Here is a 21,979-nt window from a genome sequence, read left to right on the forward strand (position 1 = left end):
ACAATAAACAGAGTAGCGGGGAGTTGCGTCGTCAGTGGGACGTACGAATGACGTCCCCCGGACGACGCGTGCCCAGCGGGAAGGGCAAATATTCTTAAAGATCAGTTTTTGAAAAGAAACTTGAATAGTTTTAGATACCTATAAAATATGGTGATGACTTTTAGCATAAATTCTGCTTTTTTGCTCTTCACATTATTGCGATGAGCAATCAACAAACACAATCCCAACAGACTTTATAACTTGAAATAAATTTTTAACTTATATGATAATATATCTCTAAGTACTCAGCAAATCTAGTTGTATTGTTTGCAATGACTATAACGAGTTCCAATATTGCCGAGAAAGTAAAGATAACCACAAAACACAACACAAGTTAGTGAAGTGCAAAAACACAGTTATTGGTGAACATTTTCTTGCGTTTTATTGTTGTTTGTTACCAAATTTATTAATTGATTGCAAATTTTCTCAAAAACTCCACCAAAAATACAAATTCTTTTATACTTCACATTGTGTTTCACAAAACAATATTATTAATTTGGTATTACAACGTAAGCTTTGTTCTTCCTCAAAAAATTAGGTGACAGCTTTGGTTGTAACGATTAGTTTGTGCATTTACACAACTGATTGGAGATTATTAGCGTCTAGATTAAGACGTTGCGCAGAGCAGTGAACAAACTGCGATTGAAAAATAGTTGCGTATTTTAGTCGTTATCGTTAGAAAAATATTTCGTACTTTTAACGTATCCTAACTTATGTAATTTAAACATGTCCTGGCCGAATAATACAATATTATATGTAAATATACAACTTTTACAAGACTTGCACAACATCTATTTCAAGAAGTCATTACGAAATTTAAACGAAAAACTCTAAAATGCCAAAATTTCGTGTTTATAACTTTGGAAACACAAAATTTAGGTTGGAAAGGTGATCTTAAATATCTGCAGCTGTAACTTTTTTGGAAAAGAGTCTTATCTGACACATGTAACACCATAATTTTAACTAATGACGTACAACCGAATAATAAAAAGTTGATTATAATTTTGCATCGGTAAAAGAACAAGAACCAGCTTGTTTCCCCAGCGGGCACAGACGTCCGCAAGACGTCTATACAACGTCCTAAAGGTGCTCTAATGTTTGGTGCCCACTGGTGCTCTAATGTTTGGTGCCCACTGCACACAAAAAACAAGTCAATTTTGAAACAGAAATGAAAGTTGTAAATGAGAAAAAAGGTCATGAAAATGTGTCTGAAAGCGATTTGCATTTAAATGTTGACAATAAGATGGATTATAAAATAAGACTCAGATAATTATGATGAAACTCTTTCTTTTTAAGTTTAAAAAGCTAAAACCTAAATGTATTAATTATTCATTTGAAATCACGATTTTTAAAATATACGATGTATATTTTAAATACTATATTTTAATAATACTATATATATAACACATTATATAAGATAAGAATGGAAAACTGTGTTTTAAAAGTTTGATCAAAATATGTAAGTAAGTTTAAATGCAAAAGTAAGAATAATTTTAAATCAACCTTTACAGTATTACATTTGTGGTTTTTCAGCGTATATATTTTTAGTAATCTAACATTGTATTACAATTTTGTTAAACTCACGGTAGGTGTGGAATCAGACTCTTAGTAAAATTAAAATTAACTCTTTTTTTGTTTTATTTTTAAAGGGACTCTATGAACATTTCTACCGATTTAAGTATTATCTAGATATTTGTAAAATTCTTATTATTATTGAGCGTTATTAATTATTTAGTGTGTCGTCATTTATTATTTTGCTTTTTTGATTGAAGTTCAGGGAATTTTAGTTCTCAGAAATCGTATGATAAATTCTCAGATAAGATATTCTCAGATATTCTCAGATAAATTCTCAGAAATCGTATGATAAATACAAAAACTCTTTTCCCGCATACCGAATAGATGACATTATTACATGGAAGTCGTGGGCGTCGATTGTTGTTTTACTTTTTTTTAAGAAGGGATTTCGAAATAAAGTTTAAATTTAAAATGCTACATGATCATTCCATAAATCAAATAAACAATGGCTTTGGGCCAGTTTTTGATGAACGTAAAAGTAGAGAATTGTATACGATGTTTTTAATGCTTTGTTTAATATGTTTATTTGTTGTTCCTAGTTATTTTGGTTTTACAACAGTTTTTCAAACTAGATGTTTTGTAGAAGATTTGACATTAGTGTCTATGGTGATCTCATCTTTAATAATCGGAGAGTTTTTGCGACGAATATGCTTTTTTTATGAAGAAAAGTTTCATATTGATACAAGACACAATGGTTCATTCGGATTAGCACTGTACAATTGCATTGCTGCAACCAACAATTTAAGTGTATGTGAATACTTTTTCTTCGATTTAACATTTGTCTTAAACACTAAAAGTTTTTACTTAGGTTTTACTTTTTTTCTAATTTTTAAACAAAAAACTTAAATAACAGACTTTTTTTTACCTTGAAAATTTTTTTTTTACATCGTTTAAAAGTATTTACAAATAATAATAAAATTGATTTACATTTTACAAGTACAACACCAACTTCATTAATTATATGTGTATAAACAATGCTACAAATGTTTTTTTAACCTTTATTAGCATTATTATAAATAAAAAAACCTGGTTTGCTGTCATTGCTGTTTCTGTTAAATTTCAAAAATTATTCTTGTTTGTAACCTTTATGTATAAAAATAGTAAGGAATATTAAGATTAGGTTAAGCTACAGTTAGGCGGTCTAAAATAATTTAATTTTTTGCTCGTTGCGCTCTCGGTGACAACTTGCTCAAAGTGGAGACTTTTTAATATAAAAATTAGGAATATTCTTTGGCTTCAGTACATACATAGGCTATCTTATAGTCTACTGCCTTAAGGGAGTGCTGCGACGTAGACAATCTTATAGCCTGCTGTTACAAGAGAGTGTTGCTACATTAACTGAAGGTTTGGCATGGGACAGCAATCTTTTTCTTTTATTATTTCAATTATCATTCCTAAGCCTCCACTGACAAGAGCGCAACAAGCAAAAAAAATAAGATTATTTTAAACTGCTTAACTGTAACTTTACCTAAAATAAAAATACTTAGGTGTCAGTATTGAGAAAAAAATTTTAAAAAATGTAGCAGGTATTGTCACTAATCTCATTTAAAGAATATTACATCACGGTGAAGAAACCTCTGCTGATAAAGAAGTGGTGATAGTAGAAGATTTAGATTGTAGAACATAGTGTCTGAAGTAACAACAACGAATTAGCTTTAACTCAAGAACTGAAACATATTAAAAAATCTGTTAAAGCTATCAAGTTTATAAAAACTTTTGATATACTTTTTAATGCTCTTAAAACTCCTTTTGTAGAAGTCTCTTATTTAATACTAAATAATTGTTAAAGCAAGAAAGCTGTCTTATTGATCTTTATTTGCACTTTATTAAAGCACAATAGTAAAAAAAAAATTTTCAAAGATATCCATCTCTGTAAAGATGCAGCTTAACTACATCATAGTAGGGATTATAACTAAAAAAACATAAAAGTTTAAAAATTAAAAAAAATTGCTTCCCTTACTAAAAAATTACTTCCCTTCAATTTTAATAACAAGTTTTATTCCAGTTATCTCACACATAGCACAAATAAAAGTCTAAAAAGATTCATGAAAGTGTTTTAGTAAGTGTTCTAAGCCTTATCATCCATGTAAATTGAAATTCTTTATTTTGTTATAAGAGTTATCTATCATAAAAAAGGATGCAAAAACATAATCCAAAAGTTATGGTGAAGGAATAGTAAGACTAACTCTAGAAATATTTGCTAAATAAACATGGGTTACTTTATATTTTTGCAGCCTAAAAATTCTTTGCAACATATGCCACAACCTTTTCTCAGTTTCTTTGCTATATCTTCAGCAACATAAGTGTCTATTTGTCTACTCTTTGGTGTGTTATGATTTCTGATTAGTGTTATGGTCTCTGGAGTATTAAAATCAAGAAATAGGTTTTTTAAATTATTTTATTGAATTATTTTATGTCTTTTTAACCAATCAAGAAATTTTCCACTACTTATTTATCTATATTGTCCAGACCTCCTTTCTAATGGGAAATTTCTAAATTTCTTTACATTGAAGCCACTCAGCTGAATGAGAGTTTTATTGATTAATTGAAACTTTATTAAATTAAATATAACAACCAAGTGTTCTCAATACTGCACCTATTTAAATTAAGTAACTTTATAGTGGTAGGCTCAGAAATCGTATGATAAATTCTCAGATAAGATATTCTCAGATATTCTCAGATAAATTCTCAGAAATCGTATGACAAATACAAAAACTCTTTTCCCGCATACCGAATAGATGACATTATTACAAATTGAAATTTGGCTGTCACAAAAGATACCAGCTTGGTATCTTTTGTGACAGCCAAATTTCACCCAATATGTCATTGCACTTAAAAACTATTTTTTTGTTTGTTTTTTTTTCTAGAAATAATTGCACCTAAAATATTACATATTAACTTTTAAACGGACAAAGCCTACCACTATAAAGTTACATAATTTGCACTAATTTCAAGATACTTTCATATTTTTGATGTTTAACACAAAACAGCGAATTCTGAATAAAAACAAACCATCTTGATAATTTGATGCACAAAGCATTTTTTTTTTACAACAAAAAAGGTCTTTCATAAAATACATTTGCAGGTATGGGTTTCGAAAATTAATATCATGTTATGTAACATAGATATGAATTAAATAAAAGTTTTTATTGTTTTTAATGCTTTGAAAAGTTTGTGTGTGGAGGAAAAGGGGAGTCAATTTTGTAATAAATACCCAAAGGAAGAGGGGGAAAGTTATTAAAAGAATACAGATGCTTACAAGGGGGTATTGGGTCCTAAATCAGTGGTTATACTGACTGTGTATGTACTTTATAGATGCCTCCAAATATGTGAAAAATGATTACACATAAAAAACACATTTAAATCATTAAATTCACATTTAGTAAGAATATAAAGGCATATAAAAATTTGTTCTTTTAACCATTATTTTTTCAGGTGATTATTTAATCAAATAACAAAAAAAATCTCTACCAAAAATACTCAAAATTTTGCATGTATATTTCATTAAAAATCAACCAAAAGTTTTCTTTGTATACTTAGTCTTGCAAAAAGTATCATACTGAAATAGCTATATGTTAAGGTTTCAGTACATACATTGACTGAGAGTTTGGAGTTAGGCAGGTACTATCTACATATAAAGAACTTTAATTACCACAATAAAAAAAAATTTCAGAATCAAAGTCTGCATTTTAAATCTTAAAGTGTGCAAAATATATTAGGAAAAGCAACCTCATCTTGCAAAAATGTTTGTGCATGTGTGTGTGTTTGTATGTGTGTGTGCTGTATTTTATAATACTATAAAGTAGTTTAAATCTTGGTTAAGGGTAACACTCTGAGACAATACTATAAGGTAGTTTAAATCTTGGTTAAGGGTAACACCTTGAGACAATACTATAAAGTATTTTAAATTGTAAGTAAGGCTTGTTTTTCTGAACAAAAACAATACTATCACATTTTGTTTCTATAATATGGCTGGAAATACTTTTTATTTTGTTGTTTGCATTTTTTTTTCTCTTTTTAGTTTTTAATTATTTAATTCAGTCACTAATCTTTTTTTTACAAATGATTTGCTAATGGCAATTTAAATACACATTTTTTTGTTCCTGTTAATTTTTTGTCTCAAAAATTGTTTCAATTTTGAACTAACCTCATAAGCATCTTTTAAGCAAACAAAAAAGTGTGTGTCTTGAACTGCAATTGCATTAAAATGTACATATATTGAAACAAATTTTTTGAAGTTTAGGTTTGGGTAATAAAATGTTGAATGAGTTTGGGTAATAAAATGTTGTAGACATTGTAATGATTTTAATAACTTATATTATAGTTTTTTTTTTTTATTCTTATTTTTGTTTACTGTTAATTTTTTTTACTGATCTTTAATGGTTAATATTATAGTTTACCGTGACATTTTTAAAAATTGCGGTGAATGAATAATAACTGTTAATTTGTCTTACTGGTCTGAAAAGGTTGATTTTTTAGTAAATGGAATTTGAAACAAATTGTGACCAGACAATAAATAACAACTGTTAAATTCTTTTTTGAATGATTTAAAAAAAAACCAACTTTAAATAATTTTCTCAAGTAAATCCACTTGAAATGATTTTCTTAAGAAAACCAAGTTGAAATGGTTTTCTTAAGAAAACCAACTTAAAACAGTTTTCTTAAGAAAACCAACTCGAAATGGCTTTCTTAAGAAAACCAACTCGAAATAGTTTTCTTAAGAAAACCAACTCGTAATGGTTTTCTTAAGAAAACCAACTCGAAATGGTTTTCTTGAGAAAACCAACTTGAAATGCCTTTAACTATTGATTGGTACAATTTTTCTAGGATTTTTTAATTGTTTTATATATCATAGAAATAGGTTTTAGAAAGAATAAGTTAATAATATAATAAAAAATAAATAATTATTAACATGTGTTTTTAATATATGAATAACTTTTTAAACTTTTATTAGCAATATTTTATTATAAAGTATGGCACAACATGTCTATATATGTTTATATATATATATATATATTTTTAGGTAATTTGCATTACCTTTGTTCTAACATTTGCAATTACTGTAAACTATTGGCTGTTTAGTACCAATGAAATACTATCATTGACTATATATGCAACATACGCAATCTGTAGTTCTATTGTCATGCATTTGTTAAAGTTAAAAGAACCTTCCCTTTTTGAGAATTCTTATATGAATGAAATCGAAAACAAACATCTAGCGGCAGGTTTAGCTTGGGGATTTTATTTTGGTTATTTAAAAGATCAACTTCCCAAATTGGACGGGCTAATTAAAAATGCTGTTTCACCTTATTTTGAGATCGAAGGAAATGATGCTCGTGATTACCTCAAACCAATTTTGTATATTATTATCCCAAAAGATTGTAATTGTACCAAAAGCTTTGAAAACTGTGACGATAGAATAATGTTTCAGCACACTTCTATTGAGGATCGACGAAGTGTAGGGGGAGTTCAAGAAAGATCATATAAAAATAGTGTTTACTCTATAAGTGATAAATTACCAAACGGTGATATAAAAAAAAAATATCTCCTAATGGAATATGCTACTCCAATTAAAAATTTATATCTAATGTCTAAACACGCTAAAACTGGTTTGAATGACGAGGATCTTAAACGTGAAGTTACTTTGTTTTATAAGAAACTAAAAAAAATATTAGAATCTGATTCACTTTGTTCAGGACTTTATAAACTGATTTTACTAGGGAGCACAACAGCTCAGAAAAATAACCTTGTTGATATCCTGAATAAAGAAATTGATGATGTAAATGTAAGTTTATAGCTTCAAGAATATATATATATATATATATATAAATATATATATATATATAAATATATATATATATATAATAATATATATATATATATATATATATATATATATATATATATATATATATATATATATATATATATATATATATATATATATATATATATATATATATATATATATATATATATATATATATATATATATATATATATATATATATATATATATATATATATATATATATATATATATATATATATAGATATATATAGATATATATATATAGATATATATATATATAGATATATATATATAGATATATATATATAGATATATATATATATATAGATATATATGTTGTTTTTTTTTCACGAAAACTTGCAATGCTGGAATGACTTGAAATGCTTCACCTAACTATTTTTTTGAGTTTTATTTTTATAAAAGTGCATCTTTATGAAATCTAGTCGGAAATTATAGCAATACATTTTTATAAAAATTGTGATTTCATAAATATATATATTTTTTTATTTAATTTTTTTTTGCAGCAGGAAATTTTTTTGTTTTTTTTTGTTTTGTTTTGCAGTTGTTTATCTAGTATTAACTTTTTTCCTAAAATATACCCTTTAATTGATTTAAATATTATTTAATTGTTCAACCGTTAATAATGAAGCCCAAAATAACTTTGCTCAAACTCTAATAAAATAGGTTAAGAATTTCGATTATACTTGTATGGCATGTTAACTAGCATAATATAGTAAGCGTTTGTAATAAATAAAATCAATAAAGGTTTGTCCCTGAACATTTGAAAATTGCTAGTTATTTTAGTTTTCAATAATAGTTATTCTAATTTTCAAAACTTTTTAGTTTAATTAAAATTAGTCGACTAACTTTTAAGTTAACTAAAACTAACCGACTAACTTTTTACTTAACTAAAAATATATTAATTATATAATATAGTTAATTTATATTATGTAACTATAATTAACTAAAATAAATATATAATATCTTGAAAATTAAATAAGCTACAGAGGTGATGGAAACCATTTTTAAAATGAAATATCTTAAGAATTGCAATACACAAAAGAAAGTTATTTAAGGTGGTACTTGGGTGAAAAAATAGTAAAAATTGAAAGTTTTAAAGAGAATGTTTTTAAGTCATTTGAACTATGTACAGGGTGCGTAAAAAGCTCCCGCACTCCTCTGACAACGACGTTATTTCCCTTATTTTAAAGCATATCGTTTGTTTTTCTGCATTATTTATGCTCTTCTCTAATCTTTGAATATGTTTAATATTGAAGTTTTTAGGTTCCATGACGAAATCAAGAGATTTGCGGCCGGCAATCGAGAGGCTGGCTAAAGAGAAAAAGAAAGCATCGGAGATCGCTTGTCTTCTGAATGTTCCGAGGCGTACGGTTTACGATTGCTTGAAGCGACTTGAAGAAACTGGTTCCATTGAAGATCGTCGACGTTCTGGAAGACCAAAAACTGCAACTTCGGGTAAAGTCGTCAAAAAAATCCGCGACAAGATTCGGTACAACTCAAAACGATCGATGAGACAAATGGCCAAGGATGAAGGGATTTTGGAAGGTTCAGTTCGGCAAATCGTCCACAAAAAGCTCGGAAAATACCCGTACAAAATTCAAAAAGCTCACGGACTTACTGATCGGATGAAAGCCACTTGTTTGGCCTGTTGCAAGGAGCTTCTCAAGCGATTCAAGAAGCCGGCAAACGCCTCGACGATTCTCTTCACGGACGAGTGTCTCTTCACTGTCGAGCAGTTTGTGAACCATCAGAATGACCAGATAATTGCTGGAAATGTTTAAGAAGCAAACCAGAAAGGTCGAATTGCTTCAAAGACAGCTCACCCCCAAGCAGTGATGGTTTTCGGAGCGATTACAGGAGACGGCAAGATGTCATTGATTTTTGTCGATCAATGAGTGAAAATCAGAGCTCAAAACTACCTGGATGATATTTTGACGACAGAGGTATTAACTTGGAGCAATTCACACTTCGGACAGCGGTTTTGGACGTTTCAACAGGATTCCGCCCCAGCCCACAAAACAACGGTCGTCCAGGATTGGTGCAAAGCCAATTTTCCGGGTTTTATCCCGGATCTTAATCCCCTCGACTATTCAATTTGGGGGATTATGAAGGCCAAGGTTGGAGCAGTACGTCATCCAAATTTGAACTCTCTACGGCAAGCACTCGAAAAAGATTGGGCCACTCTTGACGGTGATATGGTGTCCACCGCAGTTGAAGCATTCCCCAAGCGCCTCAGGGCGTGTATCAAGGCGAAAGGAGAACTTTTTGAGATCTGACTTGTTTTTGTTGTTTAGTATGTTATCAAGAATAAATGTTTAAACTTTTGGCACATTATGATAGTTCTACGTGTTTTTACGTCGTAAATACTGAGTGCAGGAACTTTTTACGCACCCTGTAGAAAACGCCTATGTAATTTGTTTTTAAAAAAACAAAGAAAATATCTAACTTTCTATTTTAAAATAGGCATTAGTAAACCCAGAAGTCAAACTTTCATAGCGGCACCCCTAGCAACCAATTCTGAATCACTTAAAGCCTCTAAAAGTATGTTTCCTTATAATTTAGAATCCCAGGGTTGGTTGTTGGTAAGTCATTAAAGTACTTTACAAAATTTTTAACTACCATGCAAAAAGTCATCAAACTGATAAACGTATACATGAGGTTTTCATTGAATAAAATTTTTTCTCGAAAAGTTGGATGAAATTGTATGAAAATCAATATTTGTTCGTGTTTATAATAATTGTTTATTTGGTTTTGTTAATTAGTTTTAATTGAAATGAATTTTTATCTATTATTATTGTTGTTTAAATGACTTTTTATTGTCATTTACTTTAGTTTTAATAAGTAAAAAAAATAAAAAATAGTATATAGCTTTAATAGTATATAACTTTGTTATAGTTAACTTAATAAATAAGTTAACTATATAGCTTTGTTATAGTTAACTTAATAAATAAGTTAACTATAACAAAGATTTGCTTTTTTTATTGTTATTAAGTTAATTGGTTTTCATCTGCTACTTATTTCTTTTGTTATAGTTAATGATAATGAATAATAAAAAAAAAGAAGAGCTATGTTGCAGAGAAAGTCTGGCCATTCGAAGGCATTTTCTAGACGCTCGTTTAAAGGTAATCAGCATACAAAAAAACAAGAAGAATCACCTGAGGTTCCTTCATCTAACCCACCTATTTCTTTTTCAGGAAAGAAAATAAACCTATCATATTTATCAACAAGTTAACCACTATATTCTAAAATCACTGATAAATCCAGTCAAATTAACATTTCATTGTCCTTGCCCACCAATGACACCGATTTGTTACCCTATGTAAATTCTCCAAACTCAACTGTGTATAATTCGTTTTTTCTACTTTTTTCTACCAATATTCTTATAAAAATTATTAATTTAGTAGTTACATGCCCTGATTGTGAAAAGAAGGCTCTTAGTCTAACATTTGATGTCTTGAGAAAGCAAGGCTTATCAATATCGTTATTGTTGCTATGTTCAAATTGTAGTTGGTGTGCAACCTTTCATTCGAGTAAAGAATGCAAACGGAAAAGCAGTCGTGGTAGACCTCCATTTGGAGTAAATGTACGCCTGTTATTGCAATGAGGGAAATCGGAAAAGGTCACACTGGTTTAGAAAAATTGTGTGGATATTTAAACATGCCACCTCCAATGAATGTTACTGTGTTTTATGTAACTCATATATTGATGTTGTAACGTGTTCTATGAACAATGCCTCCGCTGAATTGAGAGATTCCATATTTGCAACTGACAGAGATGAAAATGGTATTTCAAATGTAACTGTATCATGTGATGGATCATGGCAACGAAGAGGTTATGCATTGTTAAATGGTGTTGTTACTGTAATAGCAAGTGACACAGGAAAGTGTTTAGATTATCGTGTTCGATCTAAAGTTTGTAAGTCATGTCAATCTTGGGAAGCAAAGAAGGGTTCTGATGAATATGAAGAATATATTTTAACTCATGATTGCAACATCAATCATACTGGTTCTGCTGGTTCTATGAAAGCTGCTGCTATAGTAGATTGTTTTGTTGCTTCAGAAGAAAGTCGTAAGCTCCGATATACAAAAAACATAGGAGGCGGAGACTCTAAGTCATATCCTGATATTTTAGCTAGAAATCCATACAAAGAAATAGTTGTGGAAAAATTGGAATGTGTAGGCCATATCCAAAAGCGAGTTGGAGGACAATTACGGAAACTCAAAGCAACAAATAAGAAGAAATTATCTGATGGAAAAACGTTAGGAGGTGCAGGTCGTCTTACTGAGAAAGTTATAAATAAACTGCAAAACTATTTTGCAGTTTATTTATAACTTTCTCAGTTCGGTAATCGACAAGTTTTACTGTTTACCAGTTAAAAAAAGCTATTGTAATAGTGCTTTTCTATTGCTTTGAGGCAAAAGATGTTGAATCAAAACACCAAATGTGCCCACGAACTGCTGATAGTTGGTGTAAATATCAGGCTGACAAAATAAACGGTACAGCAACGTACAGCCATAAGGTAGGATTACCCTTTGCTATCCTTGGAGAAATAAAGCCTGTTTTTTTAAGTTTGAGTGATGATAGTTTGTTAAAAAAATGTTTTTATGGCAAAACGCAAAATACCAATGAGTCACTAAATGGAATGATTTGAAAACGATGTCCAAATGATATCTATGAGTGTAAAACTACTGTTGAGTTGGGTGTAGCTTCTGCAGTTATTTTAATGACGGTTCAATTGGAATTTTAAAGATTTTAGAAGTATTAGGTGTTGTTCCTGGATTTTATTCAAATGATTTCTGTCTCAAATAACGACCGACGAGTAATGCAAATGGAAAGAAAATCGCTTGATTCAGTTAAGAAGAGGAGAAAGCATATTCGAGGAGTTCGTAAAGCTTTTGCGAATACCAAATGAATCAGAAAAAGAACTGAAGTATGGTTAAGATTTATATTAGTTTATATTATGTTTTATTTCTAATCATCAATCATAAAAGTTAGTTTTTTCGAATATATAGAGAAAATTTAGTGATTTTTTAATGAATTCTTACTTAAATTGCATTTATCTCAATGTTAAAACTTTTGGACGGTGCGTCATGTGACTTTTGATTGGTTTCAGCTTAGCACTTGAAATTTTGCATAGTGGTTATTTTTTGTTAGATGCAGATTTTGAACCAACATTTTTTGAAAAAATATTTTTCGGACCAATATAACCAGGGCCCAAAGTTTCATTTTCAAGCCTTATTACAAATAAGATGTTAAAATTTTAATTATCTTAGATCTAGTTATCCAATCAGGCTAATTCTGTTTCCATACCTGTAAAATTATACTAAAAACAAACTGTAAAAATTCCAATAGCATACTACAAGTGGTTTTTTCTCAATTTGGCGCACCGTAAAGTGACCATTTTATGACTTTTGGGCCCAAAAGGGAATTATTTTGTATTTTTTTTTTTTCTTCCTTTCAAGGTTTAGTTACCTATATTTAATAAATGTATCAAAATATCAAATTAAATAATAAGAAATTTAGAATTTGAGTTTTTCACCCAAGTACCACCTTAAGTTGGCTATACAAATTGTCCATGATATTGTGACTGTTGCGCAAAAATAATTTTTATAAATCTGGTTATGCGTTAGTTGTAAAGTGGTTACCCAGTGGGCATGCGTCATGCAGAGGATGTCCGCTGGCGTCCCCCGGACGACGAATGCCCACTGGGTAGATCGCTAAGTATTTGTTCATTTTTCTTTACAAATTGCTGCAAGATTCTTACAGATGGTGGCTATCCAATTATTACAACAACATTTTTATAGCGATTTTTACTTTTTTTTTCTCTTGCCAACAACGGCATTGATGAAATAATTTGCAGTCGTTCAAACACGAGGTTGTCTTGCGCCATACATTACTTTTAAATCAAACAAATGTCTATTTAAAAATTAGCGCTTAAGTGGTCCAGAAAAAGTTTGGCGCAAATTACTTTAAGAGTTTTATGCAGAAACAAATTTCAGCAATTTGTCTAAAGAATTATTCAGTGAACTGCAAGCATAACTTTTTAGCACTGGTGAAATTTTTAATCGCACGTAAATAGTCACTGGATTTCAAAATACTGGTTTATTTCCGCTCAACATCAAGAAAATCGATCGGTCTAAATTACAAATTGCTAATACATTTGAAACAAATTCATCTCAACCTGAGCTTTTGTCATCTCAACCACCAGAATCTATGCCAGTGTCACCATCACCAGCACCACTAGTACACCATCTTAGTCGCTGCCTTATGTATCTAGACCAACAGGATTATGAATCTAAACAACTAGTATCAGCATACGGCGTATAGCTACAGCTCCAAAGTCAAATCCACTGTCAACTCGCCTGCAACCAACTTTTAATGTAACTATAAGAAATTGAAAAACAATTGCAATTAACCCAATCACTTTCCGCAGCTTTGCAGCAAATGTTTCGCATTGAACTTGTTGACCAAAAAAAACACAAAAAAGTGTAGATATGCCAAGATGCGAATGGGAGTTTTACAATAAACATGAAATATTCAAAAGAATGAAAGATGCTGCCAGCAAAAAAGCAGTAAAGCAAGCTAGAAAATAACGTAAGCTTGACTTTAATAATGAGCAGCATATAATTCAATCGACAACATCAACTCCAATAACAACAACAGCAGCAGTAGGGATAGCACTTTTACTTATTTTGATGTAAAAACGCGAATTTCTTTTAAGCGTAAATTACTTTACACAATTCATATAAAAATAAATAATTTACTTACATTTATAAAGTAATTCGTTTTTTTTTTTTTTTTGACATAAATTATATAATATTTAAAACTTAAATTACTTAAATTAAGTTTTTTAAATGAGTAACAGCTACTTGAAAAAGTAATTTACTTTTACAAGTAAAAGTTACTTGCGTTTTTACTTTTACTTGTAAATTTAACCTACTTTTAATGGTAAGTCGTGTAAATTACTTTGAAAAGTAATTTTGGTTATAATTATGTAAAAAATTTACATCGAGATGTAATTTACTTTTTAAATGTAAAAAAAGTTATTTATGAAGTAAACTTACGCAAATATAATATTTTAAAAATATAACACTTACTTTACAAAGTAAAATAAAACGACATCATAACAACAAATTACTTTTATGTCTAAAAGTAACTAATTAGCAAAAACAGCTTACATTAAAGTAATTAAAAAATAATTGTTATATACAATTACAAATAAAAGTAATTTTCTCTTTGAAATTTTATACTTTACTTACATTTTACTGTAAGTAAGTAAAACGTAAGTTATATTATTTACTTTCTCAAAGAACAGTCATTTCATGTTGATTTACTTTCTCACAGAACATTTTATGTTGATTTAACATAAACTTTGGAATAGGTAGCATACTCAAATCCATAGTCTGTTTGAGGGCACTTCTAGGAAATACTTCAGGTATTACTCTGACGTGTTTGTGGTGGGGCATCGGGAAAGAATTTTTCACGTATATCATTAAGGGTAGTTCTATTATAATTAGGGGCAAATATAGTCAACATGCGTGTATACCAGTAATGTAGAGAAAGGCAGAAATAGGTTAGGGGCTATAATGAAACTTGGGAGGGGGGTAAAGAGCATAGTTTCTAAGCTATGGGTAATTCATGCATGTGTAAACCTTGACTTGTTCAGGGACAAACATTTGTTGATTTTATTTATTACAAACGCTTACTATATTATGCGAGTTAACTTGCCATACAAGTTAACTAGCATAATATAGTTAGCGTATGTAACAAATAAAGTTAATAAATGTTTGTCCCTTAACATTTGAAAATTGCTAGTTATTCTAATTTTTAATAATAGCAATAAGTTACTGTTTGTTAGAAAGCGCCTCTTCTCCAGGTTTTTTTCTTTGTTTTTGCCATTTTAATCAAGTATTTTATTATGGTAATATGACGCAATATAACATTTTTGGCACCCGCAAGGACATTGACTGCTAAAACAGTTTTCAAAAAATTGTAAGTAATTTAAACTATCTGATATAAAATAGTCGTATCCTAATTTTTTTTCTCTAATTATTTGTTTTTTTATAAAGTTAGGGTTTATAACTTTTTATAAAGAAAGATTTTTTGGAAAAAAGATTTGAGAGGCATTTTTTGGATTTATTTATTTTGGTATTAACTTCTTTGTCGGGAGAGAAATAGGATAGTGGCCCTGATAAAAATTTACCTTAAAGGAGCCGGCCATATTTGTGGTATGCTGCTGCTTTTCGCATTTCTTATTCAGCGTGGTTGTTGTTAGGGCTGTCCTAAAGAGGTCTGTCATCGGGAGGGGGGAGAGTGTTTTTTGCAAACTAAAGACGCACAAACAAAAACAAAAAAAAAGTCTTTGATATTTGACATTTGCCAACTATACTTCAAAACTTGTTAACTGAAATGCTAAATGTACAAATGTGCTAACTCAAATGCATAAATATCAGCTTGGGGTGGGGGAATACCTCCTTCACCCCCCGTTCGGGATAGCCCTAATCAGCCCTGGTCGTAACAACCACTCTAACAGAAATAAAAATTAATTTTTTGTTTGTTTATTTATTAATAGCTATTCATAAAACTGCTGTCTGGAATGAACCGTGCGGCCGTGGTGCAATGGATAGAGCGCTTATTTAAGAAGCAGGAGATCCAGGTCCTGAAACGAGCTCATGACATATTTTCGCGTCATGGTAAGGAAGGAGGCGTGAGCTTTCTGGTTAAATGCACTTCCGTGGTGCTCTGTGACAAGTCCGTTAGGTCTTCTTAGGGCACCTAAATAAAAAAACAAAACAAAAAACTAATTTTAATTAGTCTATTCCAGACAACAATTATTTCTTTATTATTCTATAATCAATAACTATTCTAGTTAGTCATTTCCAGAGATAACTTTCATTTTGGTTAATATTGATTTTTAACAACAACCACACTGAATAAAAAAAGCCAAAATACAAAACTTTGAATAAAATTGCAAAATCAAGAGCCATTTCCAAAGCAAGAACAATAAACCAGACAGTCTTTTAAAATAATACATCAGTTATTTTTTAAATAACTGATGTAAATCACATCAAGATTAATTTAAAAAAGTATATAATAAAGTTAAAAAAGTAAAAGTACTTAACTTAAAAAAAAAAAATTTTCGTAACCACAACAACCGCTTTTTTTAATCTATTTAATATATCGAATTTAGTAGGATGGTTGAAAAAAGCACACTTTCAAATTAAAAATTATATGGTCGATTGTGAAGAAAAGTGTCTTGATGTTATTTTATCATACAGATAACATCAAGTTCATTCTTTTGATTCATTCATTCTTTCTTTCAGTAATTTTTAATTACTTTTTTTACTTTAAATTTTCAAAAATTTAAAGTGAAAAAGTTAACGAAAGAGCAAATCACAATATTTAAACAACCAGATTCCAATCACATGTTTAAAATCAGGCCCGTAGCAAGCTTTTTGTTTTTGTTTGAGAATTTAACTTTTTGTTACGACATGGAGCAAGCTCTAAACATTTATATATTCATGTTTATGTAAAGCTTTTCAAAAGTATTGCGATAATGCCATTAGCGCGAGAGCGACGAGTTTAAAACATTTATATATACATTTTTTTTAACATTTTAAACTAAATTTAAGTTCGTTAACAAGTCTCTTTTGTTTTGCAATAATCTCTTAGTGTTCAAAAACTATGATCATATAAATATTGAGCAACCTTCCCAACTATTTATGGAATTTAAAACATTATTTTTAATTAAGTTATAAGTTCGTCTGATCAAATTCTGTTCCTCATTCAAAAGTGGAGCGAAGGTTAATTGAACTCTTTTTTCGTGAATAAGTAATCAAATGCCGCGGACTTGAAATTTGTTGAAGATTAGCCAAGAAAATTAAGTTTCAATAAGTGACTTTAGTCTATAAGATCATTTGTATTTTTCAAACAATATTATAATATTGCTCAAATTATTCTTATTTTTATTATTACTGATTTGATAATTATCAAATTAATTTTTTTTTCAAATTTAATTTCGTCATTGATTTTTTTTTTTTTTTTTATTACAAAAAGATATTCTTTAATGCTGTGGTCGATTTTTCATTTTTATAATCTTTTATTTTTCTAAATTTGCCGTTATACATTATTACCTTTTTTTTGTGAAATATACAAATGGTGGGGGCAAGAAGAAGATACAAATAGTATTATTGTCAAGCTCTTAAATATCCGTACAAAACGAAGTCATTTAAAAACTTGACGTTAAAAATTGATGATCATGTGTTTTTCTGAAGTTTGAGTTTAATAAGTTTATTTTAGTTGACAATTATAGTTTTGTATTTTTTGGGAATATATCTAAAAAATTAATATATGAAATACAAAATTCTCTTTTTTTAGTATGTTATTTTAGAAAATGAGAAATCTTTTTTAAAAATAACATGCAAAAACAGAAGAGTATTGCATAAATAACAGAAACTTGGAATAATTTTATTTATTTAACATATAAACTGGTTTAAAAAATATTATCCATGGAAATATAAATTAAATAAAATACAAGATTCAATTCTAAATTGATTTAAATGCAAGTATTGAGTGGTGTTAAGGCGAGTTTCCACTCACTAATGGGAAAGGAAATAAAAAAATAGTCACGTGAGCATGCGTATTAAAAGTTTTTATTTGTCTAAAGGAAAACTGCTCATGCTCACGTGATTATTTTTCCATACCCTTTTCCGTTTCCGTAGAAAAACGGATGAGTGGAAACTACCTTTATACCTCGTCAAAAGCAACGTAAAAAGGTTTCATAATTTGAAAATGCGGCGATTCCTTTTATCACCAAACCGATTAGAATTACTTAATCAACAGTAACTTTAACCAATAGTATTAATAATAGTTACGTACAAATGAGGTCTTTTAATATGTTGTTAAAAACCATATTGAACTCAGTTAATGACTTTATGGTAACCGATGTCTACTTGTGTAAACTTTGAGATGTAATAGGCCGGGTGAATAAAAAACGCAATTGATTTTACTCAGTAATTGATCAGCTTTACGTGAATAAAAATTTCATCAATTTTGCTTAAGTTTTTATTCACGTAAAGCTGAGCAATTACTGAGTAAATTGCTTAACTTTACGTGAATAAAAGTTTGAGCAAAATCACTGATGTTTTTATCCACGTAAAACTGACCAATTACTGAGAAAAAGCAATTGCCTTTTTTTATTCACCCGGCCTATCATTAACATATTTATGAAAAACCAATGATTTTGGTTAATAAATATACTTTTGGTAAATTAAACATACTTAAGTGCCAAGCTCAAGTATGTTCTTGTTAATATAACATTAGAATGTTTAGGAAAATGTTGACACAACCACTTTATTCGGTTTGGGTGTAAACTTTATATAATCATAAAATTTGAATTTTGAGTTTTAAAACCTGTCGACTTAAATTTAGTGTAAAAAAATACAAAAATAAAAGTTTCTAATTTGTTGTCCTTACATTTGGGGGTAGGAACAGTAAATATTCTAGGGTATTTTTTTTCAGGCCCCATTCACCACAAGTTTTATTTCTTAATCTACGTATAAACCATTGCTTAGCTACAGCTCGGGTTATACATATATTACAAATGTGGCGTAGCAAAGTATTTTTGGTCAGTTGACATACGTGGCCAAGGTGCCCAATTTTTGTTTCTCTGTAACAATAACTTTTCTAAAACAAAAACAAAAAAAACTCTTTAAACATATCTTAGGATATTGTATTATATGTTTACACACTCAGTACACCTCTACAAGATTTTCTTGTGAGTTGACAGCTAGTTGCACCACAAAGAGTAAACCATCTATTAAATATTTGAGGTAGCTTTTTATTTAGGCAGCTGCGAATAAATAACGATTTTCAATTTTGATTATATCATGTAATTTTAAAATTTGTAGTGCATCAAAAAATGTGAATGTATGGGTACTTTTCGGTAAAAGTTCAATAATCCTGACTGCTTTTTTCTGCATGATAAATAGGCTATTCACTTATGTTTTGATTCCATGATAGAAAACAATATGTGAAGTGAGAGTGAAATAAAGCATAGTAAATAGATTTTAAAGTTTTTTGTTGTGTGAAATGTCTTAGCATTGACAGAATGGCAAGGGATCAGTTTTTTAAGAGTTAAGGGAAACTTTGTTGGCATTTAACCAGTTGCATACTTGTTTAAGGTCATAGTTAACGTATTTGTTGATTTTTTGCCATCATCAAAACGTTCCACATCAAATGCCACATCAAAACGTTCCTTCATCCAGGGAATCTTTAATTTTTTCTGTTATACTTAGTAAACCAATTGATGTAGAGTAATTTGTATGAAAACCAAATTGTAGTTCAAAAAACAGTTTGTTTCCATTGAAGAATTCATATAAGTGGTTAAACATTAGCCTTTCAAGAACTTTATCAATGTTGGAGAGGAGGAAAATTAGCCTATAGTTTGGCATAAATAGTTTTTAATCAGTTTTAAAAATAGATATAACTTTGGTAGTTTTTAAGTTTTCTGGGAAAACACCACTTGAGAAAGAGATATTAAAAATGTTAGAAAGAATTCTTGAAAGTTCCTTTTTTAATAGCCTTAGAATTTTAAATGATTGCTAAACATACTTATTTTATTGACAGTAAATATAGATTAGTTAGTTTAGCAGCATACTTCAATTTGTTTAAAAAAAGTTTGTTAAAGAAAATTTATTGTTACTATTCAATAAAGTCTTTATAAGTATACTAATTTTTACTAATACTAGTAAGAGGAGAATTGATTCTTAAATTGATGAAACACAGAGTAAAATGAAAAAATTTTGATAGCTGATTTTCTACTTATTTATTATTGTTCTGTTCTTTTAAGAACATTGATCTATTCTCTTTTCTTTTTTTTTCTAGCAACTCCAAACTTAATAGTGGTTGCTTGCAGCCTTCTAGTATCTCCCAACTTAATAGTGGTTGCTTGCAGCCTTATTTGGAGTGAATCAGAATTTAAAAAAAAAAACAAAGAGAACATATAACAGCTCCTTTAAAACCCACTAAAGTCGTCTTTTTTAAAAAAATCTTTTCTAAAATCCTCTATTATTATCTAAAAAGTTTGATCAAATCTCCTCTTTAACTCCTTTTTATTTATTTTTTGATTTCTTGATGGTACTATAATGTTAAAAACTCCTGAAAAACTGGTTAACGTCTTAAAGGGCATTGGGTTGTAAAAAATCATTTTTCGGAAATCGATGTCATCAAACATCAAAAATGGCATTTTTAACCCCTACCCAAGCCCAAAAAATTTTGAAACACTGGCGTTAAACCTATATAATTATAATTTGCAATCTCTTAAGTCGTCTTTTAGCCTATGCTAATGTAACTTCGAAGTTGTGTGAGGGGGCAAAGAATTTGGACGTTAATTTACTTTCCTACAACTAATCTGGCTTTAGTCAATACACAACAAAAATTAATAATAAAAATAACTTTCAGAAGATTACCAATACTTCCTCCCTGAAATCTTCAAAATGTTTGAAAAATTAGTTTGGTATTAACAGGTTAAATACTTTTTGTGTTGCTAGTAGATGATACATTTGTCATTTATAAAATTTAGACAAACCGATACTTTTCCTAATATTTTATATACACTGTGAATGATTTATTGTAAAGTGTTACTTTATAAGGCATAAATTGGCAGTAATTTTTATTTGACAATTGCTATTTTAACAATTTTTTCAAACTCAATCATTTAGATTCAATCCAATTTATTAAATAGTAAAAAACAACTTTAGTCTTCAACGGTTAAAATTATTTTGTAACCTTTAATTCATTGAAGAAACTGGTTGTAATTGCTTTAGTATAAATTCAGATCGTTGCATAATCTACCTGATGAAATATGGTATTACTTATATATGTGATAATTGATAAAAGTTAATTAGTTTTTAAATGATCAGATGAATGCTGGTCTTTATTATATGGCTGGTTGTGTATTATATGTTGTGCATAGTTAATGTAGCAATATCAGTTTTTTGTTCCAAAATAAAAAATTATGTTTCACATAGTTAATCGGGTTTTCTTACTTGATTGCTGTTCATTCGTGTTCTTTTTCATCTCTCTAATATAATATGACGGTACTGCCAATATTTTTTTTAATTCGCATTTTATATTTGCTTTTATTTCTAAAAATTTTAAATTTTTATAAATGTTAGAGCTTTAAAATATATTTATTATATCATTGTTTAATAACTTGATTGTTTTACATTTTTTTCTGTCGTGATATCTCTAAAAGTAATATCTTATTCTTCTTTATCACCTGAATCCCCCTATTATTGTACCTCTTGCAACTACCTTAAAGCTGACTGGGATTCTTTCCGCGATTTTCTTCGTGATGGCCCTTGGGTATAAATCTTTCGTCTTCCTTTCGATAAATGTGCTTCTTACATAACCTCGTAGATTCAGTCTGGCATGGAATCTTTTGTTCTCTCTCGACGATTCCAGGTCAAGCCTCACTCTCATCCATGGTTTTCCTCGCAACGTGCTGCTGCGATTGCCAATCGAAACCGT

The 21,979-nt window shown here is 29.2% G+C and overlaps 1 protein-coding gene across 2 annotated transcripts; it reads left to right on the plus strand.

Moving 5' to 3' along the window:
* Nucleotides 1-1,899: 1,899 nt before the first annotated feature.
* LOC101236704 (stimulator of interferon genes protein 2) lies at nucleotides 1,900-9,776 on the plus strand. Of its 2 annotated transcripts, none has more exons than XM_065818626.1 (3): nucleotides 1,900-2,361; nucleotides 6,638-7,399; nucleotides 8,704-9,776. In XM_065818626.1, the coding sequence occupies exons 1-3, from the start codon at nucleotides 1,939-1,941 to the stop codon at nucleotides 9,226-9,228; spliced, it is 1,710 nt and encodes a 569-aa protein (XP_065674698.1). In that variant the 5' UTR covers nucleotides 1,900-1,938; the 3' UTR covers nucleotides 9,229-9,776. The 2 variants fall into 2 exon arrangements, with proteins under 2 accessions (XP_065674698.1, XP_065674699.1); XM_065818627.1 differs by having other exon boundaries at nucleotides 1,915-2,361; nucleotides 8,711-8,734.
* Nucleotides 9,777-21,979: the final 12,203 nt, after the last annotated feature.

Source organism: Hydra vulgaris, chromosome 15 (genome assembly GCF_038396675.1).
Source record: "Hydra vulgaris chromosome 15, alternate assembly HydraT2T_AEP".
Lineage (NCBI taxonomy): Eukaryota > Metazoa > Cnidaria > Hydrozoa > Anthoathecata > Hydridae > Hydra > Hydra vulgaris.